Source organism: Beauveria bassiana (assembly GCF_000280675.1).
Source record: "Beauveria bassiana ARSEF 2860 unplaced genomic scaffold BBA_S00010, whole genome shotgun sequence".
Taxonomy (NCBI): Eukaryota; Fungi; Ascomycota; class Sordariomycetes; order Hypocreales; family Cordycipitaceae; genus Beauveria; species Beauveria bassiana.
The window spans coordinates 917,927-940,636 of record NW_007930845.1 but is presented as its reverse complement, the minus strand read 5'-3'; the positions used below and the strand labels follow the sequence as shown (position 1 = coordinate 940,636).

The window sequence follows — 22,710 nt, the reverse complement described above, 5'->3', positions numbered from 1 at the left end:
GGTCCTCGGCGGCTAGCGAGACTGATGTTGGGCTACAGTTACGTATTCAATTCCCACACATCCTCAGGTCTCAGGTTCAGTCTTGGTTCTCGGCGGCTAGCGATATAGACGTTGGGTTACAGTTACGTATTCAGTTCCAAGATATCCTCAGGGTCTCAAGTTCAGTCTTGGTCCTCGGCGGCTAGCGAGAGACGTTGGGGTAAAGTAATGGAGCCTCGTAACACCCCCTCCCCTCAGGCTTTGTGTGTGACCTTGTTGTTGCCGCGCGCACCTATCTTACTTTTATCAAACGAATCATGGATAATATACCCCAAAGTGACAGTCATGAAGGCAACGTTTTCTTAGTCATCAATGTCATTGCCCCGCGCAGTTCTTTCGCTTTGATAAGACGGACCATGGCCTTACTACCGTACCCCCCCCCCCCCCCCCCCCCCCCACCCCCGGCCAAAAAAAGAGAAGAAGACGGCCATGAGGGCAACGTCTATTTCGCTATTCATGTCATTGCCGCGCGCAGTTATGTTACTTTCATAAAACGAATTATGGCTCATCCATCCCAAAGAAACGGTCATGAGGCTGCCACGCGCTGCCGTCCATGATGGGAGTCCGTTGTCGATGTGTTGGCAGACTTCATCCTTGAATGCGGCGCTTTTTTGTTTTTTCGAGACTTTCTAACGAAATAAACCATCTCGCTTCATAATTAATATGAATATCAACTCTTCCCTCGTTTCCTGTCATTGTTTCTGCTTCTGTATCTGCTAGATTCCCGCCTACCAAGTTTTCCAAATGGATCTAACCCACAGACTGTTCTCGCTAAGGCCAATAAATTCGGCAGCCTTTCAAGTTCTAAACCATCCCCGCAATGCAGATCTCGTATCTGAGTTCATGTTGGAAGACGCTCTTGATATCGGTCATTTCGAGTCTAATGCGACACTCAAGAATGCATGTTGCATCGCCACGCTCAGTCCCGATCCCAATGCGGACATTGTTGTTCCGGGAGATGGGAAGACCGTCTCTAACCTCCAGTACGAGTTTTTGATCCTGGATGACACTCGTATCGAGTTTGTAGACAAGTCGAGTCTTGTCTCATGCCCAGTGCGGGGAGGCGAGAACGGTGATGAAAACTTTCTGTTGACATACAGCAACGACCAGCTTTGCAAAATCGAGTTCAAAATTGACCAATCGAACTGGGCCGAGTTTGACATCATCTGGAGATTGCGATTTGGGACCAGCCTCCCTTCGGCCCTCGAGGCCCGGCGCAATGCAGTGCTGCCGCGGCGGAAGCGACGTACGATGGCCGATACCCAAGTGTTGCCCGCCACTAACCCCAAGCCAGAGAGGCAGCAATTGCCTCGGTATGCGGCAAACACCAGAGCTACCGTTGTCGCAAGATTTGAGTATCATCCTTGTCCTCTAGGGCACGGTACTTTTGGAACCGTTCACAGAGTTAGGGACCTAAAACGCAATAGGCTCTATGCGGTCAAAGTACAGCGCAATTCAGACTTGGTGAATTCAGAGTTGGTGAAGCGTGAGATTAAGATATTGCAGAGCTTAAAGGGTGACAATGTAAGTTCACTGATAGCCAGCGGGCTGGGTTATGCTAACGAATGGCAGACGAACATTGTCCAGTATCATGGACACTTAATGTACCAAGAAACAGGTCCCGTGCACATATTCATGGATCTCATGGAAGGCAGTCTACATGACATGGTCGCGCAAAAACGGCGTCCTGTGCAGCTTGACGATGACGGCCTCGCGAGAAAAATGTATCATCATGTCCTGCAGGGTCTTGATCATATCCATTCGAAAGGTTTCATCCATCGTGATTTGAAGCCCGCCAATATTCTTTGGACTCTCAGGGAAGGCGAGCTGTCTTTTTGCATTGCAGATTTCGGGGTGAGCGTCGAACAGAGTCTGGCGAAAAGCGCTGTTGGTACTATCGAGTTTTTTGCACCGGAATATAAATTCCACTGCCCACAGACGACTGCCATAGATCTCTGGTCTCTGTTCATCACGTATCTTTGGACAACCAACCTCGAGAATTTCCGAAACCAGAACTTGAAAGGTTATGATGACCTTCTTCTATGGATCGCCTCACTCGCTAGGCGAAGATGGAATGATTTGGCTGCCGTGCAGGAATTAATTGTACTCGATCCAAAGGACCGCGCCACGGCGTCGCAGATGCTCAAGCACAAATTTAAGGGAGACGGTTTAAAAATCGAGGACAGAAATGTCCCGGACCTTCCGACGGTGATGGCTCCAGAAATCAAGAATCCGAGAACAGGGGTCAAATGGCTGCACCAGCTTGTCCGTCCGAGTGGCATGCCGGCCCAGGAGCCCATTCATGAGATGGCCCCGGGCAATCATATTTTTACCAGACTCGTTTTATGGTCACTCAACAAGGAGAACAATGTTCAAGTTTTCAATCAACATAAACAATCCGGGGGTGGGGGTAGGATTACAGTCGTACTGATAGGAAAAGCCTTCAAGGACTGTCCCAAAAGTCCCGTTACCGGACGGCCCCGGGTCACGAAGCAGAAGGCCGCAGCAGTAAAGCGCCTTGTCATAAGAGAGGCCATTGTACGTGGTGCCAGCTGCCAAGCGAAAGTTCAGCCTGCCGCTGCCGCTGGAGCTTTGATTGGGCGGACGCCTGGGTTGTTGCAGAGTTAGCTTCTCTGGAGAGATGCTAGGTGTCTTTATGTTGCTAGTAAGGTTTGCAGGTTGTTTCCATCTTTTGTATAAGCTTGGTACAGTCGGACATTAAAATCAGAGTTCGTACAGAAGTAATGGAGTTATCATAGGCCATTAAAAAGGTTACTTTGAGTAGACCCCCCCAGCCTATGCCAGCCAGAACCATATCCTCTCCAAAAGATTTCTTGGCTTGGGAACTACCCAAGTTCCTTCGAGACGATCGATTTCAGCTTTGCCTGACCATATATCCATCTCCGCCAATGGCACCAATCTTGTTTTTTTAACAAGTTTGTACCCAAGAAACAAGCCGAGAAAAATCGGAATGTCAATGTATGGGGGGAGAAAAGACTTGGCAGAGAATCTGTCCGGGAAAAATGCATCGAATCCATTGAAAAGAGCAACGACGAGACAGAATACAATTGCAAAATACGCCAAGAATGGTTGCATGGGAGATTTATAGGGAAGCGTGTCTCGATCTACGCCGTGGTGGCCGAGTCCGTGGTAGAAGCGTAAATGCGTGTAAGAGACGCTGGCCCAGACGATGAGTGTGCTGACTGCAGACAGGTTGCTGATCCAGAAGAATACTTCAGAAGATTGATTATTGACATTGAGATAGGCGAGGCATGAGAGCGCAGTGGTAGCGGCTACACAGACGTATGGTACGCCAAACCTTTCAAAGCGAAGAATGGATGGAGCCTTGCCGTCGAGGGCCGCCGAATACAGCACACGCGTGGAAGCATAAAAGAAGGAATTTCCAGCGGACCAGGCGGATGTGAGAATGACGCCGTTTATAATGGACGGCAGAGTCTTTATTCCAGCATTTCCAATGGCAATGACAAAGGGGCTTTGCTTGGCGCCGGGTGCAGACGAATTGATGGCGTTTAAGAGCTTTTCATCTTTAGACGAGACACAGAGTCCGACGAGGAAAATGGACAAGACGTAGAATAGCAGAATTCGCCAAAATACTCGTCGAATGGCCTTGGGAATGTTGCGTCGCGGGTCCTCGGTCTCGCCCGAAGCAACCACGACCATTTCGCTGCCGCCATAGGAAAACGTCGCCTGGATAAACACTTTCCAAAACGCCAGGAATCTACCGAGCGCGCCCGTTTTCAGGTATTCATTCATTGGACCGGGATTCTTCCAGTAGCGAAATCCAATAACGTCGCCCGACGGCGAGCCCCCGACGGTGATGATGAACATGAGCAGAATGAGCCCGACAATGGTTGTCAGCTTGACGGCGCCAAACACAAACTCGGCCTCTCCGTAGATGCGCACCGGCAGGCAGTTGACGAGCACCATGGTGGCCAGAAACACGGTGGTGAGCGCCGCCTTGGGCACCGCGTTGGGCCAGTAGTCGAGGATGACGGCGCAGACGGTGACCTCGATGGGCACGCCAATGGCAAACTGGTACCAGTAGTTCCAGCCGAGCGTGAAGCCCAGGGCCGGGTCGACGAAGCGCGCGGCAAAGATGGGCACGGCGCCCGGTATGGGCAGCCAGGCGGCCATTTCGCCGAGGCAGTTGACGACGCAAAAGAGGTTGAAGCCCGTGACGGCGTAGGAGACGAGGGCGGACAGCGGGCCCGCGAGCGAGAGCACCTGGCCGCTGCCGACGAAGAGGCCGGTGCCGATGGCGCCGGAGAGGGCGAGGAACTGGACGTGGCGCGACTTGAGCCGGCGGTCTAGCGTGCCGAGGTGGCGCTGCTCCTCCTGAGCGTCGTGCTTGGCGGCATCGTCGGTGCCGTGCGTGTTGACGGGGTGGATGGTGATGGTGTCTGGTGGGCGCTGTGCGTCGTCGTCGGCGGCGGGGGCTTCGAAGCCCATTCTCTCAGGATAGAGACGATGACGGCAATAGGGAGGGTAATACGTGCACAGATGGGACTGGAACAAGATGCATCGATTTTTGGGGGGAGATGAGACAGTGATATAAGACTTGCACTCTCCCCCGCTTACAGCACCCTAGATGGGCGTTGTTGTGCTCCCCCGCATTGTGACGCCCGCCAAGGAGAGCTAGCCAAGTTGGCTGGCTGACCCCCATTTACTCTTTTTGTAGAAGAGACGTTGGCTCGGCATCGGGAATTTAGGGTGGCTGCTTATCTTGGTGCTAGATGGATGACTAGAATGTGAGGCGGGGGTGTTGAGCACTAGATAGGTGGTGGCATCGGAGCCGTCCTGCTATCGATAGTCTGCGAAGGGAATTATCAAGGACTAATAAACACGACTGATAAATGACAGGATCAAGAGAGCAATAAAAATGAGATGTCACGAAAAGAGGAGCGGTAGTAGAAGCGGGAGGCATCAGTACATAAATACTAGCGAATTTAGGAAGCGAAAAGGGAATCGAGTCGCATGACGTATATCAGGGAGAGGTTAATATTATAGCTTATCCAAGTTGATATCAAGGTGTTTTTGTACGAGATTGAACGTTGATTCATTTCGCAACCCGATTTTCTTAGAGTCGGATGAAACAGGATTTGCTTTACGGGGTTAAATTCCAAGTTGAACCTTTTTTCTTTTTTTTTTCAAGAGTACTCAAAGACTTTGAATTCATCCAGACTTGTCGCGCCAAAATAGGTGCAAAACCTCTATTCAAGTACTGGTCTAGCGCATCCTGCTGCACGTTTCCGAGATGGCGGTAGTTGAACGGGACCACCAGCGCCTCTACCATGCAAGGTACATGCATCAAACTATTACGACATTGATAAACGTGCATGTGTTCTTCGTCACGACAAGACCGTCTCAGTGCATGTGGCGCACTTCCAATTCCAAAATTGTCGCGCCGAAAATGTTGGGCTCAATGACGTTCTCTCTTCAATAAAGAGGGGGAGGGAGGGCCACAGCCAGGTGTATAGTAGAAGTGTGCGGCCGGGGTTACATGCACAGTGTCGTTGTATCTTGCAATAACACTACGCTATCATTCATTGGGGAAGAAAAACCGCCAGAACATTTTCAAAATTGACATGTCAAGGCCTGTACAGTATACAGGCAAGGCAATTCTGTCTTGTTTCCTGCGGGACAGGGCTGTTAGCGGCGATTGCAGAGTGGGAACCTGCGGGCTCAAGAAACGGGCGGGCTTCAATGCCTTGTCTGGATTTGGCAGCTCGCAAAGTAGACTAGAGTATACGCGGGACAATCATGTCATCAAGACCGACCGACCCGTCGCCCAAATAAATTTGAACGGAAATATTTTACAGTTTTGTTGAAAAGATTTGCCCATTGCTCAACGGTCCGAAAAGGCGGAGACGTCGGATTCAAGATCGGATTTTGGTGGGCCAGGCATCAGTGGGCAGGCGTGTACACCAATTCACCCGAGGCAAGTCATCATCATCCTTGTTATCAATAATTCATCGCCTTGGAGTCCAACTTATAAATTGAACCCCCCCATTACCTCTATCAATCGCGTACGCTGCGCGCAAAACCAGGAAAACTCATCCCCCCTTCACATGTCTGCTTCCGGCACCACTATCAAGACGGTCCTCATCACGGGCTGCTCCAGAGACGGCATCGGCGCTACGCTGGCCCTCCGGCTCGCCGACGACGGTCACCGCGTCTTCGCCACCGCCCGTGACCCGCGCAAGATCCCCTCAGCCGTCCGCGAGCACGCCCGCGTCACCGTCCTCACCCTTGACGTCACGAGCGACGCGTCCGTCAAGGCCGCCGCCCAGGCCGTCGCCGCCGCCGCCGCCGCCGCCGGGCGCACTAAGCGCGGAGGCGGGGGCGGGCTTGACGTCCTCGTCAACAATGCCGGCGCCGGCTACACCATGCCGCTGCTAGACGTCGACATTGACCGCGCGAGAAACTGCCACGACGTCAACGTCTGGGGCCCGCTGCGCACAGTGCAGGCCTTTTCCGAGCTGCTCATTGCGAGCCGCGGCCGCGTCGTCAATATTGGCGCCGCCACGGGCTGCCTCTACTCACCATGGATCGGTACGAAACAAGCCCCCCCTCCCTTCCTCCCCACTCTTGTCACTTTCATCTCGGTACTATTTTCCATCTCAGTGTGCTAACATGATCCTTCTTCTTTTCTTTCTTTCTTTGTCCCAAATTTCAGGCGCCTACAGCTCATCCAAATCTGCGCTCCATACGCTCTCGGAAACATTGCGCGTCGAGCTGCAGCCCTTTGGCGTCACCGTCGCCTGCATCATTACCGGCACCGTCGCCACGCGCTTCCACGCCAACGAAGGCGACTTTTCCCTGCCCGCAGCCTCCCTCTACGCGGACATTTTCGACACGATAGCCCTCTGGGCTCGCGGCGCCGTCGGGCCGGACCAGGGCACCGTCGACGACTACGTCACCCAGATCCTGCCCGATGTACTGGGTGATTCGCGCGGAGGCAAGCTTTGGAGAGGCGCCAACGCTGGCGCTGCTTGGTTTGCGTCGACGTGGCTGCCAGATTATGTTTTGGTGAGTTTTTTTTTTTCTATTTTTTAAATGATGTCGAGATGTCCCTTACTGATAGCCCGCCCCGTCTAGGATAAATTGGTGGTGCTAAATCAGGGATTGGACAAGTTGACAAAGAGCATTCGGGAGAAAAAGACACAGTAGATGATGGGCTTGTCGAAAACAAAGTGCACAATGGAGCTCGCCGCCTTGGTTGTGCTGTGCGCGTCCAAAGTCGGTGATGATATTTCCAATCCAGTGGCCACGAAAAAAAGACTTGTAGCTACAATATATCCAGAACAGCAGCAAGAAAAATCTAATTCTAATATTACCATCCTCTATTCTTCTATTTCATCAGATATTCTCGTCATTTCAGGATTTCTACTTGCTTTCTATTTCTCAAATGTTCTTCACTCACGAAATATATTAGCGACTCAACGACAAGTAGACCAAGAAAAAGCCACTCCATCACATTTATTTTGCTGTAAATTGAAACCTATACATGTTTCTCAACGAGGCCAACGTCTCTCAACCATTCTAGATTTGCATTTAGATCTGACAAATATATATTACTTTAGCAATCGCCCTTCCAATTCTCTCGAATCCACTCCGAAAGCTTGTAGGTAAATGTGCCGTCCATGTACTTTTGAACGTCCCCGGCACCCTGTGTGCCGCCCGAAAACTTGAGGGCAATGACAATCCACGGCTGAACAAAGTCGAGGAACACCAGGTCCACAGTCTCGGGCTCGCTACCGTCCTCAGGGAAGCCAATCTTTGACTGGATACAATTCGGGACATTGTTGAACTCGACACGCTTGTGAACCGTGTCATCACCGTCATTCCCAATATCATCGACGGTTGTGTAGCCTTCGGTCAAAGGAAGACCGGCGTTGTCGTCACTGTAGACAGTATTGCGAAGCTCGAGGCGTTCATAGTTTGCGTCAGACTCCTCATCGTGCTCCGCGGCAGCTTCGACGGGACCCTCCGCAGTGTCTGGTTGTGACTCCTGCTCGCCGGTAAACATTTGCTGAGGGATAGTCAAAAATTTTGTCTCTCGGCCAGCCTCAGCAAAGATTTTATCCGCGCCATTAAGCAGAGTAATGATGTTCTTGGCGATGCTGTACGGGACATCCGGTATATAGTTGAAGCCGCTAGTAAAAGGGCTCACAATGTATGTGCTATCCCTAGTGAACGGCCCTTTGAAAATGTCAAAACGAATACCACCCGTGTTGAGAATAGCCAAGCGCGCCTTGTCTTTGCGCTTGGGATGTTGAACAATGCCGGGAAGCACCTCGTTCTCGAGCCACGAGTAGATGCTATCCTCGCTGGGGTATTTGGCGCGTGACACCCACAGAGTCTTCGGCGCGCATCCAAATTTGTGATCAAGGTCCAGAGCTTTGCGAGCTCTGGCAATCATATTTGTGACGCGCTTGCCTTGTCGCGTGTCGAAAGTCGAGGCATTCGTGCCGCTGTGGTAGTACATGCCGTAAAGGTTATTGTCCATGTATCTACGCGTAAATTGGGCACTGGCAGTCGTAATGCTAACATCAGTCTCGGCGTCGGCATTCGTGGTCTTGATGCCATCCGCAGACATCCAGCCAATAGTCTCAAGGTACCGGCCTGACGCCATGGCAATGGATTTTGAATCAAATGTTCGAGCGTCGCGGACGTGAGAATGGCCACCAAAGAAGATAATCGGCGTGTCCCAGTTTTCTTTTCGAATGGCCGTGAATATCGTCTTGAATTCCGGCATTCGAAGTCCGACATGCCCGAGAACCAAAAATGCGTCAACTTGCTCTTTGATGGCATCCTGGAACCACTGCTCTTTGACGGTATCTTCTACCTTTTGCACAAACGAGTTGTTTGCGTTGCCGGTGAAATCAAAGAGGAAGCCGAATGCGAGAATATCGATACCTTGGTTCTTGGTCGTGAACCTCTTGTAGCGCTGGGCCAGCGGCACCTGCTGGCCACTTTTGGGGTCGATGACATCGAGGTTTGATGCAATATATCTATCCTTGAAATTTGGCACCGTCGTATTCAGCTCTCGATCTGCCGATGCAGTTTGGTAAAGCTCATGGTTGCCGATGCAGAGGAGGTCGACGTCCTGCTCGCGGTAGATATCATACTGGAATAGGCCCTTGGGCGTAGAGGCATCAAACAAGCCATTGCCTTCGATGCGATCTCCAGTGTCTACAACGAGCAGATCGACGCCTTTACCGTCAGCATGCTTGCGGAGGTGTTTCGAAAACGATATGTAGTCGCCCCAGTCGGCCGAATATTGTGCTCTGTTGGAGGCAATAGCAGGTTAGCACAGGCATCGAGATTGAGTCGTGAAGAAGGGCCAAGGTCATCTCTCTCACTCTAATAGATGGCCGCCAAGCCAGCCGTGTGTGTCTGTCGTATGGAGAAAGTTGAGCTGGCCCCAGTTGAGGTCGCGTAGCGGCGCAGCGACCGGGTCCAGAGCTCCGGGCTGTGCCGCGCGGGCAGTGAAGGCCAAGACAACGCTGAAAAGGGCGCTTCGATGCATGGTAGGTTGTATCAAGTATATAAAGACATGTATAAAGTATATGCAGGCTATAATGCGGCTATGCGATGGCGGTTGATAAATGTCGAGCTGTTGATGCAGTTACGTGGTTGCACATGACCCGAGCTGAGCTCTCAAGGTATCGATCAACGTTTGTTACGGTCGGCGTTTGTTCGATCTGGTGACCCCAACAAACGCCTAGCTAAGCCGCTTACAACCACAGCCCATGGCTACAGGATGAGCCTTCACCTCTAGGTTTGAAACATGTTGTTGACTAAAGAAAAGAACGCATGAAAAATAATTCAGTCATTGTTAAGTTTCGTGTGCAAAGTTTTCAGGATAGTGAGTGTGGTGCAAAGCCAAAACCAATGAATACCGCCAGACTAAGTGCAACACTAGCGTATCGCTAGTTGATAGCTTCTGTGGCTTCTGTGACTCGAAAGAGCTCTTTTTCTAAACCATATACTTTCCTTGACAATAATAGGAAGGCGTTGTCTAAAAAGTTTAGCCAGCGTTAAGAGACCATAGGCTGAGCGGCGGCGCTGGCGGCGGCGCGGCAACAGTGGTGTTAGTGGTGACGGCGGCAGTAGCTAGAAAATGAAGTGCTAATGGTACGTGGACAATCTTTAGTACTTCTAATTTGGAGGCTCCCACATTATAGAAAAAGCACCGTCTTTATAACTACGCTTTAGTATGAAGCTACGCTAATTACTCGATAAGAGAAGGGCTCTAGAAAGATTATTCGCGCCCAAAGCCCAATCCATTTTAGCTGCTGACAACCTTGAAATCTCTCGAGTGACCAATTATCACGACCAAGGCATAGAGCCGATTTGCTCAGAACCACCTTTAAAAATGACGTTGACCGCAGGTGGTAATGTAGTTTAGGGCAGCGCGGGCTTGAGCACTTGTGCATTCAAGAATCATCGTTGGCAGTCATGGTTGATGACGATAACGTGCCCAGTCTTGATGAGAATACAGTACCGACACTAACTTACCCGGAGGCAGTGTCGATGACACCAACTTGTCCGGAAGTGAACAAGCCTCTTTCTGACTCTCTGTCCAAGAAGTTATAATTCTTTTTTTTTTCCCTTCATATCATGTTTCAAGTAACAAGAAAGGTTTAATGGTTCGGGGAGATGTATTCAATATATCTAGTACGCTGGAGGGTGAAATGCCTCCTGGTACTGCTAATGACACTACTCGACTGTATCAACAGAAGATGGTCAAGCACGATATGAGGCCAGAAGTTTGACGAGTGAACACGTCTCATATTGTTTATGTGCTATTTACCCCCCTCAAGTAGCACCCATGCCAAACAGCCCACGCTACTCCTCCTCATACTCCAACGTAAGCGTCGTCGGAATCGGCGACTCCTTTGCATTCTTATCCAGATACTTCTTCAGCACCACCCCAGCAAGCTCATGCTCAACCACGGCAAATCGACCTTGCGGACCGCCCGCACGCCGCACATTCTTCAGACAAAACACCTCGCGCAGCGTCGCCGCCAGCGCGGCGCCCACCACGCGCGAGCCGAAGCAAAAGTGCATCCCGTACCCGAGCAGCGTGTACGCGGAAAACGGCCGGTGCGGGTCCAGGCGCTCCGGGTTCGGAAAGGCAACGGGGTCCATGGCCGCGCGGGATACGGCGATGAGGACGGGCTGGCCCTTTTTCACGTGCACGGGGCCGCGGGCACCGTCCTCAATCGCGGCGTCTCTGGTGGCGACGCGCGGGAGGCCCGGGACGACGCCGGCGTGGCGGATGCCTTCAAAGACGAAACCCTGCAGTTCACGGTCGGCGGCTGGGTCGTCTTTGGTGTGGGCGAGCTCAATGATGCGCGCCTTGTACTCCTCGTAGCCGGGGCTCAGGAACAGATTGATGAGCAGGGAGGCTTGCTGCGTCAGGTTGCCCGCCACGGGGACGCCAATGCCCATGCAGTCGGTGGCGAGGTCGGCGACGGGCAGGCCCGTGGCATCGAGGGCGTGGTACAGGCGGTCGGCGTGCGGGCCGACCTCAAAGGGGGTGTCTTTGGCGAGACGATCGATAATGGTCTCGGTCGGACCGCCCTTTTGCGTCTCGAGGTGTGCTTTGAGGATGGGGAGGATGGCGGCCGAGGCCTTGAGCGCGCCGTCACGGAGAACCCACTCGTTGGCGGGGATGATGTTGAAGCCCTGGTAGATGAAGAGCACGAGGAACGCCTGGAACGCCTGCGGGACGGTGAGCAATCCGTGCGGCGTGTCCTCCGTCTTGAGGGGCAGGGCGAAGCGGTCAGCCAGCCAGAGGATGGGGACCACGTTGGTGACGTCGCGGACAATGTCAATGGAGCGCCGGTTGGGCGTGGCAGATTCGCGCGAGTACTTGAGCGACTTGGAACGAATCTGCTGCACAATGCGCGAGCGGAAGAAGTCGGTCACGTTCTTCTCAAAGCCGTCTTCGAAAAAGGCCTGGTGCAGCATCTTGGAGCGCGGATCGTGCCGCTCCGCGTCGTCCCATCCAATCATGAATTCGTGGCCATTGGCGCACTCGCGAATCATCTTTTCATACATGGTGGCAAACGTGTCACGATCTGCAAAGGCCTTTTTGCAGCCTTCTTGGGTGTGAATGCCCACAACGTCCATACCATTGGCCGGCCGCTTCAGGTCATACCGGTCGACGACCTTGTTCGCGGTCAGGATCTCTTTGGCTGCCTCTGGCGTGTAAAACGGCAGCAGTGCATATGCTGACGTGCCTGTGAATGAACCAGGGAGCCCGTTGAGTAGCAGGTACGGGAGAATGCCGCCGTAGGAGCCTCCGGGGACAGTCTGCAGCTTTGCAAAGCCCCAGTTGGACAGGGTGGTGCTGTTAAAGTCGCTGCTCAAGAAACGGTCGCCGCGAATAAGAGAGACGGCATCGTCGAGGATACCGCGGCCCATGGTCTGGCCTGGGCAAAGGCCGCTACCGCGCATCGACGGTTTGGTCACCTCGGCCATCAGCCCGGGGTACAGCTCCAGGTTGTCAATGTGACCGTACAAGAGCTCTGCAGCTCGAGCTGTTTCTTTGTCTGGGTTCCAGTCCTCGAAGCTCTTGTAAGTCGCCAGGTTCAAGTATCGGCGGAATCTAGTACAAGTTTGCTCTGTTAGCTGTGGAATTGGCCGGCGGAATACAGATCATGCTTCTTACTCATTCAGCGTACAAGTTTTAAAAATGTTTCTGGATTGCAGTTGTCCCAAAACCTCGATAACTTTCATGCTCGTGGGAGTGCTGTGAGCGCCAAAGGCATGAGCGGGTTCCTCAATGCAATCCTTGAGAATGTTTGCAAGATCAAAGTCGGAAAAGGCACCATCAGCACCCCTTTGCATGTCGCCAAAGACCCATTCTCTCGCGGGCGTCTCCATGAATTTTCGTCCTTCATCCTTCATGATCTGCATGTACATGTCGGCCGTGACCTCATCAATAGACTTCAAGTCCGGGAGATGAGCTCGCAGGATGCCCTCTACCCAGTTACTATCCGCGGCGCTGAGCGCAGCGTGCCAGTGATAGAGGACAGAAAACTCGACGGAAATGACATTGCCAGTGCCGCGTGTAACCCTCTGGCCGCTCTTCCGTATCTCAGCGCCGAGATCGAGAGACCATGTCGAGTTGGCTCGCGGCGTGTTGAGGATGGCGGCGACGTAGTCTCTCAAGACTGCTGAAGCGAAATAGCCAACGTTGATGTTACGGGCAATCTGGAAAATATCTTCATCCTGCCTGTGGAATAGAAAAAAAAAAGGTTATCAAACAAGTCCACGCATCCGTACTGCCAACTCACCATTTTTTCTCGTCCTCGCTGAGCTCCTCGACCGGCTTATACTTGCCGTCCTCGTTGACACTGAGTAAATTTGCCGCAATGTGATTGTGATTTCGTGATAACAAAACGAGCAACGACGCCACGCCCGGTGGCATGGCCATGATTCTGTCGCTGGCGATTGAGTCTGGGAAGAGTCTCCCGTTTGTGTACGTCCGAACCCGAACCTGCTCCTCCTTTGTGTTGCCGTAGAGGGTACTAAGGTCGACATAACTGGACGTGTCATTGATCCATGGATTGCTGCGCGACGACTGGAAAACTTCGTGGATGACAATGGTGGCAAAGGAGAAGAACATGCGGTTGAGCCCGGAGGGGTGCGCCCGAAAAGGGCCCTTTCTGCGCAGAAGCTGATCAAAGACCAACTCAGGATCGGGCTGGCTAGAGCCCTTGCTCTGGGTAGGTGGCACGCTGCGCGCATAAGGCGAGCCGGCTTTGCCCATTTCAGGCCACCAGGGGTTGTTCCCGCTGCCGTCGCCGCTCCGGTACCTCGTAGACGGAGCAATGTTTGTCTGAGCGGGATGAGGGAGGTCATGCCATAGCATGGTGATGAAGTCATTGGAGATGGTGTTGCCCAGGCCGCTGTCGGACGGCAAGGTCTGCAGCATGTTGATGCCGTGCTCGAGCACCAGCTCCTTGTCGTCTATGGGCTCACCACTGGCAACAGTCGTGAGACCCTGTGCTAGGGCGGCGACCTGCTGTAGGTCGAGATGGAGCAGGTCGTGGACGATGGAGGTCTCCTTCTTGGGGGCAATCGCAGCGGCTTCTTGGTCTGTCTTGCCATCGGGGGCCGAAGGTGGCTTACTTAGCAATGCACCTAAGAGTGTCTTGAGCTTCTCCAACATGATGATGGTTCGTATTCGTCGATGTTTTTGTCGGCTGGGAATGGGCGGATGAGGCAAAGGGATGTAAATGCAAGGTCATCACAGTGCGAGAGAAACTCGCAGCCGCAAGGCCATCTATATATCGTTGCATATCTCACTCGCCAGGCTCGGAGAGTAGCCTGATCTACGAATATGCCGCCTCGGGGAGATACCATTGAGACATGATGTGCCATGTCGTCAGAATGAAAGAGGACGGTACTGACTAGAAACACAATAGTGGACAGTCTAGGTTCAGCTCCGATGCCAGCCGTGGCTGCTGATTCTAGCCGCAGTACAAGTTATAAGCATCGTCAACCAATGGGTGGCTTTAGAACATGGTACGTTTACTTTTGATACTCGACTCTGAGACATGCAGATTGCCTTGTCCAACCGGGGTCTTTGCTGACATACTCTCATCCGCCATTCGCGGTAACATTTTGTCATGTCCACATTCAGCAGTTTCAGAGGTGTGGTCTTCTGCAAACTATTAGACTGGCCCTGATGTCATAGAGTAGACACCAGGCGAAATGTAGCTCTGTTGCTACTTGTCTAGACTGAAGTCAAGTCTAGACTAAACTCAACTCCTGCCAAAGCATCATTCTTCTCTCGGAAATGATTCACGTGTCGAACAAAAGTAAGACAGAAAGCGGAGCCGGCTTATATGCGATGGAGCAATATCTAATGCTTTGAGACATATTTACAAATATAAGATGCGCTGCTGCCTATTAATTGCGCTTAACTAAGGAGTGAAATGGGGATTTTACGCCGGCTTTGAGACAACAAAATCACTAGACTCATCTTTCCGTTTATGTATCTACGGATTAAAGCGACAACCTATTCTTTCAGATCGTGCGACGTGGGCAGCGATGCGGCTTGCGGTGACTTTATGCTTTCTTGGGCGTTGTCTAGCGTCGTCTTTGGGCCCTTTTCTTACTAACGTTTTGAGGCGAGATATGTTGGCAGAGACATTTGCGACCGCTGTATCGTGGACAGTGCGTACTGCAGTGACCAGTCGCCTCAGGAAACAATCGAATCTGTTGTTTTAGAAAAACTGACTAATTCACGGGTTGTTGGAGTTGTTTTGTCTGAAAATCACCCTCGGCTCCGCGGCGACGTGGGGAAGCTTGGAAATGAGCCAGAATAGGAAAACGACCAGACGTGGCACAGCAGCCGGACCGACCATTTGGATCAAGATTCAAGGTTCAATGGGGTTACGCAAATGACGCGGGGGAGATGCGGCATCGTATCGCTCGGTTAGGGGGGTCGTGATCATGGAGAGCCTTTGCTGGGAATCAATCGGCCGGTGGCACAGCTCATGATATCCAGTGATGCAACTAGAGCTGAAATGGCTAATCGTCTTTACGGTAGTTTTCAGCCCGATGAAGGCCCTGTATTTAGTTCTTGGACGCTCGCTGTTGGAGCCAATAGCTTCCACGCGCGCCCGCCAGCATCAACGCTAATAGCCCCGGGCGGAGCAGGCTGCGCGGTCCGAAATACGACGAGACAGAGAACACATCTGCTAACCTATCAAGCTACTTACAGTGTAGGCTTGCCTTGGATGAGAGAAGAGGCGGGGGTCGATGTAGTGCCAAGTGGAATCTTGTCGGGAACATAAGATGCGGCTGAAAAGTTGTGTCTTTGATTTTTTTATTTTTTTCATTGTTTTTTCCTTCAATTTTTTTTTCTTTGTAAAAAAGTCGCATGGCAGTTCTAATACTACCAACCTCCTTGCACTCGTGTACAATTTGAGATTGCTCAAGATATCACGTTGTACAAACGACGACCTCTTGACCGCCGCCGGCCTATTGTAGCCCCCGTCTACAACTGCCTGCACACAGTTATTTACGGCGCATACCCGACAGCTTCTGTGGCGGCACGAATGCACGACGCGCGGCCAGCAGAGTTCTGGTGAAGTGAACAAGAATTCAATAATGACGTCGAAGAGACCGAATGGCGGCATTTCAACACCTTCGACGTCATCACCATCTCCCGCCTATGGTTCTTTCCAGGCGGGCGACTCGCTTCAATTGCTCTACAAGGAGTTGTCATCGGTAGCAGACCGCGAACCATTGCCGCCGACAAGTACCGAAAGCGAACCTACTAGCAGTTCGATAATGACAAGCGGTTTGTGTTTTCCCTTACAAGCCATGTTACTTGGTCGCAGTGGCTAAGGCGACAAAAAGACCCTAGGACGACAATATCAAGCAGCACGTGGACGAATGTCGTGATTGTCAAGACGATACGGTCGGTCATGGCCGAACTGCGGCGACGGTGAATGTTTGTTTGCGCAATCTTGGACTCGTGCATGCACGCTGTTCCGCAAAGCAAAGAAAGAAAAAACGGCCGCAATCAGCGTTGCCCCTTTTTAAAACCCCTTTACGCACCTCGTTTGGCTTGCCTGTCTCTCCATTGCTTTCAATTTCATGGTCATTGACAGCCCAAAGTTGACCTCGACGACAGCGGGGTCGATAAACTTGGCCCTCTGGCGCGGATTTTCTAGCCACGAGGTGTCTCACTCAGCAGCGCAATCGGGGAGCCCGGGCAGTCGTCTTGCACATGGGAGAAACTGAGAGGGTTAAAGACCAACAATGTCGCAACTTTCGGATATAATGATATAATTATATTCCAACCAATACGAATGACAAGTTCTTTATCATTTTTTTACCTTGCCAAAAGTAATATGCAAAATGCCCAGGACGAGGCGTTCAGCTGTACGCCGCAACTAGTTAGTGAATCCCGCGTCCAGTAATAAGTTATTCGTCCGAATCTAGCCTTGGTAGCCCCACCATCCCCAACGTCCCTCTCCACTGCAATCAGCAAGGCTCAGAGAATCTTTTTTTTTTCTTGCTCCTCTTCATCCCCTTTGCTCTCGATACTATTGCTTCACTTTTCGTCCTATATCTAGTATTCGCTGTCGAATCTTCAAGCAGTGGACTACTCGGCCACATCTTCCGTCCCTCTCTCCAGTATTTCATCAAACGAAGCCCATGTCGGCATCCTCTGTCGCCAGACCTCTTCTCTACAAATTGACAGTGGCGCATCGCCGCATGTGCCAGCTCCGGCAATAGGAATTCCAGCAGGCGACTTGAAAGTCTTTGCGCTCTGCTGCAGATAAATTTAATCCATCTTATTGGATAAAGACTTAACTTGCAAAAAAAAAAAAAACGCCTCCTCATTCAACCAGCAACACCCCGCCCGCATCAATACACGTAAGCAACATCTTTCGCACCTCATTCTTCTCAGTCCTCTGCAGACTTGAGTAATACCCAGCGTCATGTCTTCTCGACTAACAGCAGCCGGGGGTAGCGCTAGTCGAATGCCCGTCAAGAGAAGCCCATTCTGGAACCGCCTCAAAGACGCCCTCTTTAGCACCGAAACTGCCACTCGCGACGACTACCTGTACCAGCCTCTTGGACGAGCCCAACTTTCCGAACAAGAACCGGCATCCTCTTCCTCTTCTTCGTCTTCCGCTGCGGTAGCTTTCCCCGCAACTGGCAAGATGCACGCAATGCACTCCTCAAGCGACGAGGCCGTCAAGACGGCCCCCGTCACCACCACCACGCCGGCCGACGGCCACTACGCGCCCCAGACCACCGACGACAATTACCGCGACCTGCAGCGCGAGCCCAGCGGCGCCGCCGACTCGGTCACGCAGGGTTTGCACATCCTACAAAAGCAGTCGACGCACTGGTGGTCTTACTTTACCACGCCCGACTTTTGGATCGTCGTCGCCATCGGCCAGGTGCTGGCGCTGTGCATCACCGCCACCAACACCTTTACCACGTTTCTCGCCAACGCGCACACCAACATTCCCGCCTTCCAGACCGTCTTCAACTACATTCTCCTCTTCCTCGTCTACACGACCATCATGCTCGTCCGGGATGGTCCGCGCGTCTGGTGGAAAGCGGCCCTCAAGGACGGCTGGCGCTACCTCATCATGGCCTTTCTCGACGTCGAGGGCAACTACTTTACCGTGCTCGCCTACCGCTACACCAACATTCTCTCGGCGCAGCTCATCAACTTTTGGTCCATTGTCTGCGTCGTCCTCATCTCCTTCACCCTGCTCAAGGTCCGCTACAAGGTGTTCCAGGTCATTGGCATCCTCGTCTGCTGCGGCGGCATGGGCATCCTGCTCGCCTCGGACCACATGACCAACAGCAACGGCGGTCCGGCCGAGAACCGCCTCAAGGGCGACCTGTTTGCCCTGCTTGGCGCCACCCTCTACGGCACCAGCAACGTCTTGGAGGAGTGGCTCGTCTCCAAGGCGCCCATGCACCACGTCCTCGCCTTCATCGGCCTCTTTGGCATGATCATCAACGGCATCCAGGCCGCCATCTTTGACCGCACCTCCTTCCAGCAGGCCCACTGGGACTCTCACGTCGCCGGCTGGCTCGTCGGCTACACCCTCTGCCTCTTCCTCTTCTACAGCCTCGCGCCCCTCATCCTGCGCATGGGCTCCGCCGCCTTTTTCGACATTTCCCTCCTCACCGCCAACTTTTGGGGCGTCATCATTGGCATCCGCGTCTTTGGCCTGTCCATCCACTTCCTCTACCCCATTGCCTTTGTCTGCATCATCCTCGGCCTCGTCACCTACTTCCTCTCCGGCAGCCTTCTCGGCGACTCCAAGAAGCCCTGGCTCGGCGAAAACCAGGAGGACGGTGTTGCTGGCCTCGGCACCGCCAAGCTGCGCGCCATCAACGCCGCCCGCATTGCCCAGCAAGAGGCCGAGAATGGCCATCCCGTCTCCGAGGCTACCTCTGCGGCCGCCGGCGTGGGCGGTGCTGGCTTCATGGCGCGTGCCCGGGCAAATGCGCAGAGATTGTGGAACAAGGAGGCCATTTAGAACGATTTTGACGCGAGAAGCGCACATTCATTGGTGGTTTCGACCCGTTTTGGAATCAACATGAAGCAAAAGTTTTGGAAACCTGTCCAACGAGCAAATATATGTTTTACGAGCATGTATAGATGAAATAGATATACGATTCTGCCTAGCGGTGAGATTTAGTCTGTAGTCATCACCGCCACTCGTTCACCATATACTCATCTACACATCAACGTCCAACATGGAAAAGCAAGTTGTCGCATTATTATGTTCAATTGTAGATCCTTCAAACTATCTGCACAGGGGTATATCCTAAAGAATGCGCCAGTCCAAAACAAACTATCCAAGCAGAAAGAAAGCATAAGCAAAAGAAGTGCGCTGTAAATGGTTGATCCACTTCCTAAATCAAAAGGACCTGTGCAATAATACTCTTGCGTCTCACAACACCTCATCAGTTCTGGTTGTACATGTTGTCGTCGTCTTATGAATACAAGTCATTTGGCCGTCTCTTCCGAGAGCCTCTTCTCACTGACCAGCATCAGCGTCTTACTCTCGAGGCCCTTTGTCAGCAGCCCGTCGTCGAGCAGGAACTTTTCCCGCAGATCGGTGTCTCGCGCGGCGGCTCTCGGCGTCGCCGACTCGTCGTATTTGTCAGACCACAGGATTCGACTCGCCTCCTCCATGGTCATCGGCGCTTCGCGCGCTTCGTACAAGTCTCCGTCGTCGGAGGGTTCGCGCGGCCGCGTCGACGCCAGATTAGAGAGGACCGACTCGATCATGTTGCTGGCCTCCAAGGGTGCCGGCAGCGGCGGTGGCGCGCTGTCGGCCTCGTCGCAGGCAGGCTCCGCAGGGGTGGCAACCGTGGGCATTTCATCGCTTTCGAGGTCGCTGTCTGATTCGGCGGTACGCTCGTCATATTCACTGTCTGGCGTCACGGAGCCGCGCGTTCTGTCATTGGCCATGTGGTCTTTGAGGTAATCCGAATCTGACTTCCGCATCTTGTCCTCGGCATTATTCATAGTCAGTGGCTGTACGTGGTTCGTCGCTGAGCCCGCCCGCATCGTCGAGCCCGCCCGCAGAATGTTGCGCATCAGCAGCAACTCATACGTCTTGTACGTTTCATAGAACGCGCGGTTGACGCGTGCCGCGGCGTGCAGGTCCGTAATGTCGGTGATTGCGCCAAGAATCTGCAGCAGAACGCTCTCCGGAAACTCAGTTGCAACGGTGTAGCCATCGTCGGCCGCGGCCATGCGGCCGAGCCCTGTAGCGACTTGCGACTGGGGCTCCGACATGGCGTGCTTGGACAGCGCCCAGCCGTGACTCTTGCCGCTAATGTCAAATAGGGTCAAGCCGGTGACGCTATTGTAGATGTCGGCCACTGCGGTTCGAAACGACGGGATTGGGTCGCAGACACCGCCGCGATGGACCGGGGCTGGGGGACTCGGCAGCAGTCGTAGCAGATCCACGATTTGCGCCAAACTTTTTGACGAAAGCGGCACTTCTAGCTCTCCTGCCAGAGCCTTGGACTGCACCACGATGGGCAGCATATTCATGTTATTGAAAGCCATCAAGAGCCAGCCAAGATTCGTCGCGTCGCACCAGTGGCTTCCTTTAGGACATCTCGTCGTCGTTGTGAGAGCTAGTGTGGGGGTCTGCGGTGTAACACTGCCCAGACTTCCCCAGATAGTTGGAGGCGGCTCATCCGGCTCCGCGGCTAGTGCAGGCTCGCTTGTCGGAGGTTTTGTGTATTCTTGCAACGCCGCTGTGCAACAGTCATGCAGCTGCGCAATCTTGGCGGAACGCACAGCCCAAATTTTGTCCTTGATCTTTTGTGGCCACGGTTTGCTTTGTAGGTCTCTTTCATCTCTTAGATGTAAGATGGCGCTCTTAGACAGTCTACTGAATAAGCCGCGCGAGCCAAATGCGTAGCTGATGATGAGAAGGCCGTCAGACATGTCATCCGAAACACGATGCATCCATTGTGGCAGCCACCTGTGCTCAACCATCAGTTCTAGAGGTGAGGTGCTCTTGTACCGTATTGATGATTCTGCAATCGCCACGAACTGGTCAAAATTGATATCCCGCGGTACGTGCTTGTGATTCACGTGCGCTGCGTGCAATAGGATTGACAAAGAGTCCAGCTTGTCCGCTTCTGTCTGCGGCATACGATACAACCAAGTCTCTGTCTCGCCCTTGTAGTAATACTTGGAGGGCTGCGGAGGGAGTTGCGCCGTGATGTCCTCAGCATCGTGCAGGTGTACGCTGCTTGCGGGGCCGGAGAACATGCGCGCAAAGATAGGCGACGTCTCTGTCAGCATTCGTGATGAAACACGGAATCGTAACACCGGATCGTCGGTTGAGCAGCCGGCAGTAGTATTTGCGAATTCCAAGATTGCGTCTCCTTGCTCCGAAATTGTAACTTCACGAATTTCTCGCGATGGTGAGATGCCTGATTCGACGGCTTGGACAATTTGCCGAACCGCGATCAACTCCTCCTTGGCCTTTTCGTAATTCCTGAACCGGATTTCATATCGGGGAAACTAGACGAGATTAGAACGGTTTATTGAAAGTGGGAGTAGCGGCAAGACTCACGAATTGCGGATCAGGAGCCAATACTCTGGTCACGGACGCATTGCGCATACGAGTTACCGCATCACGTCGAAATCTCTTGTTGTTAAAAAGGGTCTCAATCATCTCATGTGTCGCGTCCCTCTCGTAAGTCTTGTACGTCTCCGCCAGGCTAGTTCGAAAGGCTTCGTTGAGCGCCTCCACACAGGCCTTCCAGTCGCGAATGGGGCCCATCCACAGGTCAGCGCCCTGCAACCCTGAGCGATTGCCACCATTGGCTGAAACAACTTCAGCGAGGCTCTTGCCGCTGAAAGAGCTTCTGTTGTCGAGCATCCCGGGACTACGCGGTGCTTCGGTATCTAAGTCTTGGCGCAAAAACGTTTCATTGGTGCTAGGCGAGGAACGTAGAGGCTTGAGCTCCTCTTGCATGATGGCGAGACATAGCGCGGAGCATCGGTCTTTTATTTTCAGAAATTCTTTGTAGGCGTGGTCGACTTGGCTCGGCGCCGACGGAGCGGAGCGCATGCGCTGGACGAGGGACTGCAGCTCGCGGACAAGGCTCTCAGGTTCGTGGAATGAGGCGGAGTCGCTCTGTCGCAGGGTATTACTGTCGGTCAGGTCGGTCTCACTTGGTGTCGCGTGCGATTTGTTGTGCTACTGTGGGTTAGCGATTGACGCGAAGAAGCACTACACAGCGCCGGCCAAACCCTGGCGCGATGCGCCTCGGCATGCATTAGATGATCCATGAATACACACCGGTGATGGAATTGAAGATTCCTTGACGGAGCCTTTGCGTCGTATCTTGACGAAAGCGGAAAACGAACCAAGACGCGAGGACTTTTGAGGTAGTGACGCCGACGGACAGCCGCTGTCGCTAATAGTTCTGGGTTTTGTCATGGCGGGCAGCCAGCGCCTCAGCAGCAAGAGCGTCTAGCAAAGTTGGTCTCAGCTGTCGCGAGGGTCTAGCGCAGACGTGGTTCGCATGGACACTGAGTGTGCCACCAAGGAGCATGATTTGGATCCCTTCATGCGGCAGAGAAGAAAGGGGGTA

The 22,710-nt window shown here is 52.9% G+C and overlaps 7 protein-coding genes across 7 annotated transcripts; 3 read left to right on the top strand and 4 right to left on the bottom strand.

Moving 5' to 3' along the window:
• Positions 1 to 783: 783 nt before the first annotated feature.
• Positions 784 to 2,667, top strand: BBA_04635 (CAMK kinase; the record flags this gene model as incomplete). The annotated part of the gene is made up of 2 exons (XM_008599732.1): positions 784 to 1,563; positions 1,612 to 2,667. The coding sequence occupies 2 exons, from the start codon at positions 784 to 786 to the stop codon at positions 2,665 to 2,667; spliced, it is 1,836 nt and encodes a 611-aa protein (XP_008597954.1).
• A 168-nt stretch (positions 2,668 to 2,835) lies between these two features.
• Positions 2,836 to 4,509, bottom strand: BBA_04634 (amino acid permease; the record flags this gene model as incomplete). The annotated part of the gene is made up of 1 exon (XM_008599731.1): positions 2,836 to 4,509. The coding sequence occupies one exon, from the start codon at positions 4,507 to 4,509 to the stop codon at positions 2,836 to 2,838; it is 1,674 nt and encodes a 557-aa protein (XP_008597953.1).
• A 1,619-nt stretch (positions 4,510 to 6,128) lies between these two features.
• BBA_04633 (oxidoreductase, short-chain dehydrogenase/reductase family) lies at positions 6,129 to 7,230 on the top strand (the record flags this gene model as incomplete). The annotated part of the gene is made up of 3 exons (XM_008599730.1): positions 6,129 to 6,612; positions 6,737 to 7,089; positions 7,159 to 7,230. 3 exons carry the CDS (start codon positions 6,129 to 6,131, stop codon positions 7,228 to 7,230), a joined length of 909 nt encoding a protein of 302 aa, XP_008597952.1.
• A 409-nt stretch (positions 7,231 to 7,639) lies between these two features.
• On the bottom strand, positions 7,640 to 9,592 carry BBA_04632 (calcineurin-like phosphoesterase; the record flags this gene model as incomplete). Its single annotated transcript, XM_008599729.1, has 2 exons — positions 7,640 to 9,350; positions 9,426 to 9,592. The coding sequence occupies 2 exons, from the start codon at positions 9,590 to 9,592 to the stop codon at positions 7,640 to 7,642; spliced, it is 1,878 nt and encodes a 625-aa protein (XP_008597951.1).
• A 1,322-nt stretch (positions 9,593 to 10,914) lies between these two features.
• BBA_04631 (Cytochrome P450 CYP6004A2) lies at positions 10,915 to 14,251 on the bottom strand (the record flags this gene model as incomplete). The annotated part of the gene is made up of 3 exons (XM_008599728.1): positions 10,915 to 12,682; positions 12,746 to 13,312; positions 13,374 to 14,251. 3 exons carry the CDS (start codon positions 14,249 to 14,251, stop codon positions 10,915 to 10,917), a joined length of 3,213 nt encoding a protein of 1,070 aa, XP_008597950.1.
• A 3,292-nt stretch (positions 14,252 to 17,543) lies between these two features.
• Positions 17,544 to 19,112, top strand: BBA_04630 (solute carrier family 35 member F1; the record flags this gene model as incomplete). Its single annotated transcript, XM_008599727.1, has 1 exon — positions 17,544 to 19,112. One exon carries the CDS (start codon positions 17,544 to 17,546, stop codon positions 19,110 to 19,112), a length of 1,569 nt encoding a protein of 522 aa, XP_008597949.1.
• A 473-nt stretch (positions 19,113 to 19,585) lies between these two features.
• BBA_04629 (uncharacterized protein) lies at positions 19,586 to 22,556 on the bottom strand (the record flags this gene model as incomplete). Its single annotated transcript, XM_008599726.1, has 3 exons — positions 19,586 to 21,631; positions 21,684 to 22,313; positions 22,416 to 22,556. 3 exons carry the CDS (start codon positions 22,554 to 22,556, stop codon positions 19,586 to 19,588), a joined length of 2,817 nt encoding a protein of 938 aa, XP_008597948.1.
• Positions 22,557 to 22,710: the final 154 nt, after the last annotated feature.